General features: G+C 41.1%; 1 protein-coding gene across 4 annotated transcripts in view; it reads left to right on the top strand.

Moving 5' to 3' along the window:
- KAT6B (lysine acetyltransferase 6B) overlaps positions 1 to 11,650 on the top strand; it is a 226,720-nt gene extending 215,070 nt beyond the window's left edge. For all 4 annotated transcript variants that reach the window (XM_082673136.1, XM_082673134.1, XM_082673137.1 and 1 more), the window contains 5 exons: positions 734 to 965; positions 1,283 to 1,442; positions 2,038 to 2,367; positions 4,632 to 4,923; positions 7,596 to 11,650. In XM_082673136.1, coding sequence (XP_082529262.1) covers positions 734 to 965; positions 1,283 to 1,442; positions 2,038 to 2,367; positions 4,632 to 4,923; positions 7,596 to 10,120 — 3,539 coding nt within the window. In that variant the 3' untranslated portion in view covers positions 10,121 to 11,650. The remainder of the gene's footprint in view (positions 1 to 733; positions 966 to 1,282; positions 1,443 to 2,037; positions 2,368 to 4,631; positions 4,924 to 7,595) is intronic.
- Positions 11,651 to 11,916: the final 266 nt, after the last annotated feature.

The following is an 11,916-nucleotide window of genomic DNA, read 5'->3' on the forward strand; positions in this document are numbered from 1 at the left end:
TGTCAAGTGCGCGTTCAGAAGCATACCGTGCTCAGGGCTTTCCTGAGCTCACATGAAACAGTGTGTCTTAAGGAGGTTGTTTTGCTTTAATTTGTAGGAGCAACGGTTGGATTATAAATTAATTTCCATGAAAGAGGTGAAAATAGAGCTAGTGGAGCTGATATGAGTTGCAGCAGTTGACTTAAAAGACATTCTTTTATTAGTCCTAAAACAAAGTTTCAGATCAGCCGCTAGTTAAATGTAACAAGCAATATAGGATCTCAGTCAACAGAGGCCCTTCTCTTTTATTAAGACCCAGCTGTCAAAGGGTCATTCGGTCCTTCCTGTGGAAAACAACTCGCCCATTAATGTTTGGGGTGGTCCCTCGACAGGATTTCTGAGTGAGTGCCTGACATTTAGTTCTTGAAAGGATCTAAAGCTGGGGAACTTGGACGTTGAAACTTATCAGAAGTAATGTGTTCAACCTAAGCTTCGTTAAATATGCCACAGTGTATGTTGAATGCTGCCACCAGCTACGTGCGTGAATTGACTTACAGGGCTGCTATAAAAGATTCAGGAGCATAAACTTCGTGGAGATCAAATCACTGTAGCTGGGAAGAGACTATACATAAAATTAATGCACTTCTCTGATGTGATGTTTTAACCTTGTTGCTACTTATATTATTTCAAGTGGCCCCTGTTCCAATGTCTGAAAACACCACAGTGAGGTCCGCTTTTGCTTTTTCTGCCCTAGGCTATTTGCTTTCTAGAAGAGAAGGCCAAGCAGGGTCTCCTGAAAAGCCACTCTCTGATCTGGGCCGTCTCTCCTACCTGGCCTACTGGAAGAGTGTCATCTTAGAATATCTCTACCACCACCATGAGCGGCACATCAGCATCAAGGCCATCAGCAGAGCTACGGGCATGTGCCCACATGACATCGCCACCACGCTGCAGCACCTCCACATGATTGACAAGAGGGACGGCAGGTGAGTACTGGTGCCCTGGGGCGAGCCGGCTGCCTCTTAAGCATCTTACATCAGAAAGGGTCCCTAAAGTGAGGTGGATTCATTCCAGTTAAAGACAAGAGGTTCCCCAACGGTATTATCAAAACCTTTCCCCTAAAAAGAAAACAGGAAATGACACTTTTTTGCTGCCCAGATTTTCAGTTTGCTGTACCCTTTCATTGCTGAGCTTTCTGGCTTTTCCTAAACAGATAATATTAGTGCTGGCCTACGTCAGTATGTGAAGGTGAAATGAAATTTCAGCTTTTGATTGCACTTTGTTCTGCCTCCTCACATTACAGGTTTGTCATCATTAGACGGGAAAAGTTGATATTGGGCCACATGGAAAAGTTGAAAACCTGTTCCCGGACTAATGAGCTTGATCCAGAGAGTCTGAGGTGGACCCCAATTTTAATTTCTAATGCTGCAGTTTCTGAAGAAGAACGAGAAGCTGAAAAAGAGGTAATTCGGCTTCATCAGCCTAAGTTGTGTAACTTCAATCTTGTAGCATTCTGAAGCTCAGAAAGTCATTAACGTCATTGTCAAAAGCTTGGTTATCTAGAGAGAGCTCGTGAAATGATAGGGCACTAATTTATCCTAACTGAGGTTGTGTGGTAAGACATGATAATTTTATTGAATTGAGTATGAAAAATGAAACATTTATCATTGATCACAAAGCAGCATTTTTCACTACTGACAGCATGTAATCAGATCAAATTTGGTGCTGAGCTCCAAGGCTGCAATGTCAATCGATTCTTTGTGTTTATGAACTTGCTTAAAGTGCTCCATGCCAGTGAGCATGTAATGTAGTGATAAAGGACTCAAACCAATTCGCTGCATCATTAATACTGCTAAATATCCCATGAAACCCAATCTTCTTTGATTTGTTATCCTAACTGATGCAAAAGAGTTCTGAGATGATGCAGCTGGAATGCTGCTTGGCTGGCTGACTATCCTGATCAGAAACGACTTAGAGATCCTTTGCCTTTGATCCTTAGAGGCTCTGGCTCTGTAACTGCCCTCTCACTGGCCCGCTATTTTTACCCTCCCCCCTTAGGCTGAGCGGCTAATGGAACAAGCTAGCTGCTGGGAAAAGGAGGAGCAAGAAATCCTGTCATCTAGAGCTAACAGTAGGCAATCACCTGCAAAAGTACAATCGAAGAACAAATATTTGCATTCCCCGGAGAGCCGGCCCGTGGCAGGGGAGCGAGGGCAGCTAATGGAGCTGTCTAAAGAGAGCAGTGAAGAGGAAGAGGAAGAGGAAGAGGAGGAGGAGGAGGAGGAAGAGGAGGAGGAGGAGGAGGAGGAAGAGGAGGAAGAAGAAGAAAATATTCAAAGCTCTCCTCCAAGGTTGACTAAACCACAGTCAGTTGCCATAAAGAGAAAGGTATGTGTCTGTTTAGATTTTCCGTCTGAGTCAGTTTCAATCACATCTTATTTGTCATTGCAAACATTCTATCTATTAGTATTTGTTTCACTCTCCATTCTTTAGATGTAATTTATTTGTATCCAGTCCCACTGATCATGTATCGTCATTGTTTATCTTACAGTTATGATTGTGTTTATTCTTTGTGGTTTGTTAGTGCTGTGACAGGAAACCAGGGACAGGCAGGCTTGCTAGTCTGGTAGTTACTGCCACCTGCTGGTTCATAGGACTGGAGTAAATCAGGCTATGCCAACAGAAAAGGGCCCAGGGGAGCACTTAAACCACCCTTCAGTGAATTTCGATGAAAACAGCAAGGCTGAGAGAGGATAGGAGACTTGTCCAAGGTCACACAACTCTTTAGAGATGGAGGCAGAACCAGATGAGTGCTCAGACTCCAAGCCCAGCACTCCTGATGCTATTTCTTGTTCTTGGCATAGAATTGTTAGAAGGTATTTTAAGCCCTTCAGTTTAATGCTATTTTGCATTTATGCAAGTACACATTACTGAAATGTCTCATATCTTAGTAGCCTGGTGGTTCCTCTAGATACACATACCCTGTGCAGAAAGTAAAAAATTGGTTTTGTCTTTAGGTAACTGCTTAACCCAGAGCTGATGTCTTTGTCTTTAGTATCTGTCTGTGACATAGAGAGGGACCAGACACTGCAGGATAGCCAAGACTAATAGTGACAGCCCAAGTTAAGGCTGTGCCCCAAGGCCACCCTACGTGGTGTCTGTCAAAGAACCTGCTGTTCTGACTCCCAGCTTGGTGTGCCTTCATCTAAGCCTGGCAATCTTCTAGTGGAAGGGCAGCTGTGGGGAGGTGCTAGAAAGGAGCATCCCATAGAGTGGACTTTAGGCTTATGAATAATATTTCGATTTCTTACAAGGAAAATGTATTCATGCATTATGTATACAACAAAAGAAATTTGTTTTAAAAACATCAAAAACCAGAATTATCCAAGGCATGATAAATGCCTACTGTCATATAAATGGACTCAACCTAAAGAAAACCAGTTCTGTATATTGGCTATATTTATGTTTGGGAAAATTCTAATGGATTAGGGAGAGAGCAGGCCAGCTGGGGGGATTAATAATTATAAGTGTTAAATTACAGAATGTGACTGTCAGGATTTATATGTGCACTTCAGTGAACATTCAGGCAGTTAAAAATGTGAGACACAATAATTCTTGGATACAGTTTACTTAGAGTTTGAGTTTTAACCAAGCATATTGAACCCTTCTTTGCAATGTATTTCCAATAATTTTTCAGACCCATTATTGACAGATTACATCTTAGCAGCAAATCTGCCTGTTCTTATATTTGAATTTTGTATCATTGAGTACTTTTTGCTTGGAAAAAAAAAAACATTTTATATTTGCAATTATGGAGAGTCATTTGTGCCAACCCGTAGTACAATTAGAAAAAATATATATATCTTATGTAAATAAGACACTTTCCACATGTCTTTAGATTTTCTTTAGATGCCATCTATGTTGAAATATTTTGGGGAATTCCCTGGCGGTCCAGTGGTTAGGACTGCACGCTTCCACTGCCAGGGGCTAAGATCCCACAAGCCTCGTGGAACGGCCAAAAAAAGAAAAAAAGTAAAATTATCAGTGATATCCCTGCAGCCACCAATATATGACTCTAACATTGTAAACAGACTAATTCTTTCTTCAAGTACCCTTTCTTCTTTTGCATCATTCCTGACGTCCTATGAAATGGGGAACAGGTAGGCTAGTCTTGTACACCATCATATATCTTACAGTGCTTTGCACAGAGTAGGTGCTCCTTGAACAGTTATCAAGTATTAAAATGAGTGACCCAGTGGCTAGTTGATTGTTGAAACATTTATAGAAACATTGGTGTCCATGATGACTTAATCACTATGGTATACAGGATTTTGAAGCCAGCAGGTACTACTGGAAAATACATGCTAGAAAAGCAAACCTTAGCTTTTAAAATCTACAGTTCAGCTGCTAGGATGTTCCCTCTCAAAGCATCTGCTTGAATAAACAATTGTTTTATTTGGAAAGCACTTGTCTCTGTAGTAGGAGCCCGAGAGGGATGTTAAACATCAAATGGAAGGTTAAGTACAAAGACATTACAGAAGTTTTTGCGTGTAAGAGTCTCAGACACGCGTTCAGTACATGTTTGCTGCATATCGACTCAACACTGTAATTTCTCATGAGCTCTGATGTATTACGTTTGGCATTAATTTCAGAGGCCTTTTGTGCTAAAGAAGAAAAGGGGTCGTAAACGCAGAAGGATCAACAGCAGTGTAACAACTGAGACCATTTCAGAGACGACAGAAGTACTGAACGAGCCCTTTGACAACTCAGACGAAGAGAGGCCAATGCCACAGCTGGAGCCTACCTGTGAGATTGAAGTAGAGGAGGATGGCGGGAAGCCAGTGCTGAGAAAAGCATTCCAACATCAGCCTGGGAAGAAAAGACAGACAGAGGAAGAGGAAGGAAAAGACAATCATTGCTTTAAGAATGCTGACCCTTGTAGAAGTAAGTGGAGGAATTATAAAAACCTTACCCTTGTGAATATCTGTCTATTATTGCCAAAAAGCAGGCAGCTGAATTCTACCCAAAGGCACTTCTGAGGCTGTACCGACCCACCAGAAATAAGTGCTCATCTGTCCTTTCTCATTCATAAAAGGTTCTATCCCTTCTTGGAATTGGATTTTTATGTTCAACAACTTTAGAAGTTTAACATAGTCCAGAACATCCCTCTAGGTGGGTTCATCTTACTTTCCAGAAATTGGCTTATCCTCCAAAATTTTGAAGTCTGTCAATAAGAAACACATTGCACTTCCTTGATTCTAATATGTACTTTTTTTCACATTTAACATTTCTGAAATCAGGGTATATATTATTATTGATGTGAGCATTGAATGCAGTAGTTTCTTTCTTCCTGAAAAACAAATATTAGTAAATTGATGATGTGTCCTATAATCAGTGGTGTCTTTGGATATGTTCTTATCAAGAATCATCTAAAACCTACACACACCATCACTATTAGCTTTGATAATATAGGATAATGTGGAAATCAGGAGATTATCCTTCCTTTCAAATTACTGTTTTACAGTTGCTATTGGCAGGGACACCCCACCCCATCTTCTAAAAAAAATATTAAACACCATTGACTCCTGTTTGATGCCCTATTTAAAAGAAACCATCCCTTGCCTGTCAGGCTGGGAACTTGAGCTCCCAGCTGAATCGTGAGGATTTGTGGGACAGTCTGTACTCTACAATGGAAATGACTCTATTTAAAACCTTACTTTATTTCAGTCTAGAGAACAGGCCATCTCACTTTCCTGGAAACCACAGGTTATCACTCCTGCCTTTGAAAAGCCACTGTTTTAAGAACATGAGCAAGCAGCTCCTTGACTTTCTTAATTAACAAGGATACTATTGCCACATACATACTTCGCTGAGGCAGTGACATTTCGCCCTGGGTATAGAGGAACCAAGCCTTGTTTGTTAGTTTCCTTAAACAAATAAACATACGAAACAACTGCAGAAAGAGGTCATTTTTTGGTCTGGAATTTGAGCCTTATTTCCACTTCTTAGCTGTCTTCTCGGGAGCCTGTACATGAATCATCACTGCCTTCATGCTCCACTTTGTGCCACTTGCCTTTAAAAATTCCAAGTTGCCATATTATACCTGATTCCTTTCAGGATCTTCTTTCTTAAAAAATAATTATTGGAAAGCTCATCTTCTGACTTAGAGGGGTTTCCTACAAATGCTGATAGGTCTAGTAGCACGTGGAATAAGAATGTGGAATCCAAGGTCATTGGCATGCCTGTTGCCTGTCCATACGTATAGACATATGAACTTAGTGAGATGTCTATTAACTGGAGATTGTACTTTGCACTTCGGAAGGAATCAGTCTACAGCACCGTATCTTTTCAGCTAACCAATTTGAATGTAATACATTCAGGTAAGTTTACATGTAATCCTTTTATTACATAAATGAGCTAAGAGCTTACCCTGTTCTGCACTGATAGGATTAGATATCCAATCTGGCAAAAGGGATCTCTGTTCCACACTGATTATTAGATCTTGTTTTTGTTCTCCAAAATAGTGTTTCTAATAAGGCTATTTCTCTTTGTGAAGCTTTTCCTTTAAATTGACCCCTCTAGGAGATTAGTATAATCTTTAATTTTATAAATATCTTAAGACTTGGGTGTTTTATGTTTGTATTTATTCATATATTTACTTGTTTGCTTGCTTATATTTATATAAATATACTTATAATATATAAATATATTTACATATTTATTTATATTCATATATGCATATAGGTACAGTAAAAATAAGATTAGCTGAGCTAAAATGAACTTGACAGTTATGGTTTGCTTCTTATTTAATATTCAAACCATACCATACATTTGCACATTGATCCAAAATGCAATGTGGATAGAATTAGTGATAAAAAGAATACCTGTATTTTAAATGTTCAATAATTTCATGGTAAATACATTATAGTTTGTGTCATCCAGAAATGATGATCCTGGAGTAGATTACAGATGTATTTATGTTCTGGTTATTTAGTTATTTATTCATTTGTTTCAGAGGTACATAGTTTATTTTTATGCCAGAGAGAACATTCACATCAAAGTAAATAATGTCATCTGAGATCATTTCAATCCAGTAAATGTCCACAAGCTGAAGTTCACTTTCTCAGGATAAATATGCAAGTTAGTTCTATTCATTTCTCCAGTACAGTGGTGATTGGGATCTGAGTTAACTTTAACCCTTTCCCCTGCATTTCCTAATTTGCAAATATTCAAATTGATTCTCTTTACATTGTGGAATTCCAGGCTTTTGTATCAGACAATGTCTTGTTTGTCGAACTCAAATACGTTTATTATAGTGGCCTGTATCCATGTGCTTCCTATAAAAAGCACAGCTTTCTGTTAAGAGTGGGTTGTGTGTGGAGGTGTGTGGTGTGTGTGCCATATATTGTTTTCCGGGCCTAGGTTATTTACTCCATTTATACCACAATATTATTCTGTATTAGGTTTGACTGTGTCGTTAGCATCAACTCTTAAAATGCTAAATTGAAAGCAGTATGTGCTAAATTGTTTAGAAGAATAAATTCAAGTTATTCATGGTGATGCTTTCTAAGATTTTATTTTCCTTCCTCTCTCTTTCTGTCTGTCTCCTCACTAAGACAATATGGATGATGATGCAAATAACTTGAAAGAAGCCAGTAGAGACAATCCTGAACCTCTAAAGTGCAAACAATGGCCAAAAGGAACAAAGCGTGGTCTATCTAAGTGGAGACCAAACAAAGAGAGGAAGACTGGATTTAAACTGAACTTGTACACCCCACCAGAAACACCCATGGAGCCCGATGACCAGGTAATAGTGGAAGAACAGAAGGAGACTCCAGCAGACAAAACCAGCCCCGCTCCCACCAGGACTGAGGAGGAGGTCAAGGAAGCCGTGGAACCCCTGCTGCCTGGGGACGAAAACAGAAGGGAGGAGACGTGTGCACCTGTAAGTCCAAATAAATCGCCAGGTGAAAAACCTGAAGACGATCTAATCAAACCCGAGGAGGACGAGGAAGAGGAGGAGGAGGAGGAGGAAGAGGAAGAAGAAGGAAATGTAGAAAAAGACCCCTGTGGTGCCCAAAGCCAGGAAAAAGAGGAGCCAGAAGTCTGCACGGACAAAGAAGACCCCGTGCGTTTGGATGACCATGAAGAGGAGGAGGAAGAGGATGAAGAGCCATCTCACAACGAGGGGCATGATGCAGACGATGAAGATGACAGTCACATGGAGTCTGCCGAATCGGAGAAGGAAGAACGCCCAAGAGAAGGCTTCAAAGCAGTGCTGGAAACCCAGGAGGCTTTTTTAGACCTTAGTGTGCAGCCTAGTCATTCAAACGCAGAGGTCCTAATGGACTGCGGCGTTGACCTTACAGCTTCGTGTAACAGTGAACCTAAGGAGCTTGCTGGAGCCACTGAAACCGCCCCTGAATCTGATGAGGAACCCGCAGGAGAACAGGCACAGGAGCAGGACCAAAAGAACAGTGAAGAAGTAGATTCTGAGTTCAAAGAGGGAAACACAGCAACCTTGGAAATCGACTCTGAGACCGTCCAAGCGGTTCAGTCCTTGACCCAGGAGAACAGTGAACAGGACGATACCTTTCAGGATTGTGCCGAGACTCAAGAGGCCTGTAGAAGCCTACAGAACTACACTCACGCAGACCAAAGCCCACAGATCGCCGCCAGTCTAGACGACTGCCAACAGTCAGACCACAGCAGCCCAGTTTCATCCGTCCATTCCCACCCCAGCCAGTCAGTACGTTCTGTCAACAGCCCAAGTGTCCCTGCCCTGGAAAACAGCTATGCCCAAATCAGCCCAGATCAAAATGCCATCTCAGTGCCATCTTTGCAGAACATGGAAACCAGTCCAATGATGGATGTCCCATCCGTTTCAGATCACTCACAGCAAGTCGTAGACAGCGGATTTAGTGACCTGGGCAGTATCGAGAGTACAACTGAGAACTACGAGAACCCAAGCAGCTATGATTCTACTATGGGTGGCAGCATTTGTGGAAACGGCTCTTCACAGAACAGCTGCTCCTATAGCAACCTCACCTCCAGCAATCTGACACAGAGCAGCTGTGCTGTCACCCAGCAGATGTCCAACATCAGTGGGAGCTGCAGCATGCTGCAGCAGACCAGCATCAGCTCTCCCCCGACCTGCAGTGTCAAGTCTCCTCAAGGCTGCGTGGTGGAGAGGCCCCCGAGCAGCAGCCAGCAGCTGGCTCAGTGTAGCATGGCTGCTAACTTCACGCCGCCCATGCAGCTGGCTGAGATCCCCGAGACCGGCAATACCAACCTTGGCTTATATGAACGAATGGGTCAGAGTGATTTTGGGGCTGGGCATTATCCACAGCCGTCAGCCACCTTCAGCCTTGCCAAACTACAGCAGTTAACTAATACACTTATTGATCATTCATTGCCTTACAGCCATTCCGCTGCTGTAACTTCCTATGCAAACAGTGCCTCTTTGTCCACACCATTAAGTAACACAGGGCTTGTTCAGCTTTCTCAGTCTCCACACTCCGTCCCTGGGGGACCCCAAGCACAAGCTACCATGACCCCACCCCCCAACCTGACTCCTCCTCCGATGAATCTGCCACCGCCTCTTTTGCAACGGAACATGGCTGCATCAAACATTGGCATCTCCCACAGCCAAAGACTGCAAACCCAGATTGCCAGCAAGGGCCACGTCTCCATGAGAACCAAATCGGCATCTCTGTCACCAGCCGCTGCCACCCATCAGTCGCAAATCTATGGGCGCTCCCAGACTGTAGCCATGCAGGGTCCTGCACGGACTTTAACGATGCAAAGAGGCATGAACATGAGTGTGAACTTGATGCCATCCCCAGCCTACAATGTCAACTCTGTGAACATGAACATGAACACTCTCAATGCCATGAATGGGTACAGCATGTCCCAGCCGATGATGAACAGTGGCTACCACAGCAATCATGGCTACATGAATCAAACGCCCCAATACCCTATGCAGATGCAGATGGGCATGATGGGAACCCAGCCATATGCCCAGCAGCCAATGCAGACCCCACCCCACAGTAACATGATGTACACGGCCCCCGGGCATCACGGCTACATGAACCCAGGCATGTCCAAACAGTCTCTCAATGGGTCCTACATGAGAAGGTAGGCAAAATGGGCAGTCACAAAACCCCTGGGCATCACTCTCGGATTGATCTGCACAAATACCTTCGAAGAGTACGATTTCAAAACCAGCAATTGGTGTGAATGCAAAAACATTTGTTGGCACCATTTATTTAAAAAAAAAAAAAAGCTGTATGCAGCAGAAAGCCTTATACAAGTTGTTTTTCTTTCTTCTTTTTTCTTTTTTTTTTTTTCCTTTTTCTTTTTTGGTACCTTTGTTTCTGTTCCTTTTATATGAAATTCTCTGCAAAGGAAGGCCTCTCTTTGGACTACAGTTTGGAGCCAGCCACTTGCTGTGCCTGCTTCCATTAAACAATGTGGATATCAAGCCCCATGCCCCAGCCCACCCCCAATTATCTGTTTTAATACTGAACCTAGAGTTTTTTTTTCTTCCCCGTCTACTCCATGTAAATGCCTTTAGCATTTCAGTTATTGTATATTTTGTTTGAGGTGACACTTCAGCATGCCGCTAATGTCTTTGTTAGTGACAGTGCATTTTGTAGTACTGTACAAGTGTTGTGCTAACGGTAAGCCATTTCTTAAGTTTTTTGCCTTGATTAGGGTGCCCTAATTTGAGGGTTTAAAAAAAAAACTATATTTTTGTTAATTATAAAACTGTAAAGAGCTATAAAAGCTATTCCCATTTGGTTAGTCAAAAGGGTTTTATTGCTAAATGTTTGGTGTAAAGTTGAGACCCTTTTCCATTTTGGTGACAGATTTCTTTGGGGAAAAAAAGGCAGCTTTCTGTTTTATAAATGCAGACTTCTGTTTATTGAATGAAGCATATCTCAGTGTTTATCTGTCAGGTTTTGAAACATTTCATATATGTCCAAATACTTGGCAGGATTTAAAAAAAAATAGTGAATTTGGTGTAAAGTTGCTATTTTATGGAAATGCCTCTAACTTTACATTTTCATTCCATCTGTAGATTTTTCTATCTTTATAAAATATTGGAGTTATTTTTTAAGGAAAAATAGAGAAGTAGCTTGTGAATAGCTCAAACTAAGCTTACAAATCGCATGTAAAAAAGCAAAAAAGTTATTTGTGTCTGTTTATATTGCTTCCTTTTTTGTAGCCTTTGTACCTGTACAGGGTGACTGTAAGGGCCAAGCAGGAGAGGCGTAATCCTTGTATAAAATAGGAGCCAGCGACACTCTTGTATTTATCTGTTCTCTTTTTAGTCAGTCACTTCAAGAAAAAAAAAACAAAAAAAACAAAAAAAGCTGTACATTTTAACATAAAATAAATTATGATGAGCCATTTTTAGCCTCTTGTGTCCTGTCATATTATGATTGATAGAGAATGACCAATTGAACTGTATCATGTGTCACATCTCAGAACACATACACATTTTGGGAAAATAAATTATTTAGTGTAAATCAGAGTTAAGAGGTTTTCTGATTTGTTTTGACTTTGTGGGAGGGGGTTGGCAATAAATAAGAGTAATATCTAATAAAACCATCACATATACCAAATACCTATTTAATAAATTAATTTATAATGGATTTTAATGCTTTTCATGAAAGTTTATTTTATGCTAGTGCATACCTTCTGTATGCCAATCATTGTCTTTAAAATAAAGTGAATTTGTTTTTTTCTTTTTGACTTTGATCTTCATTTGCAAAGGGATCCTGCCCAAATACCCAGCTGCCTCATTTATACAGTCTGTATAAACTCGCCTCAGGGCCTAGTCCAGTGGTAGCAAACTTCATTTTTTTAAAGATTAATACAAAAAACACCCAATTTGGACTTGTATGTTTGAAAAATCATTTTCTTGAAAAA

This window comes from Grampus griseus (genome assembly GCF_964374135.1).
Source record: "Grampus griseus genome assembly, chromosome: 16".
Lineage (NCBI taxonomy): Eukaryota > Metazoa > Chordata > Mammalia > Artiodactyla > Delphinidae > Grampus > Grampus griseus.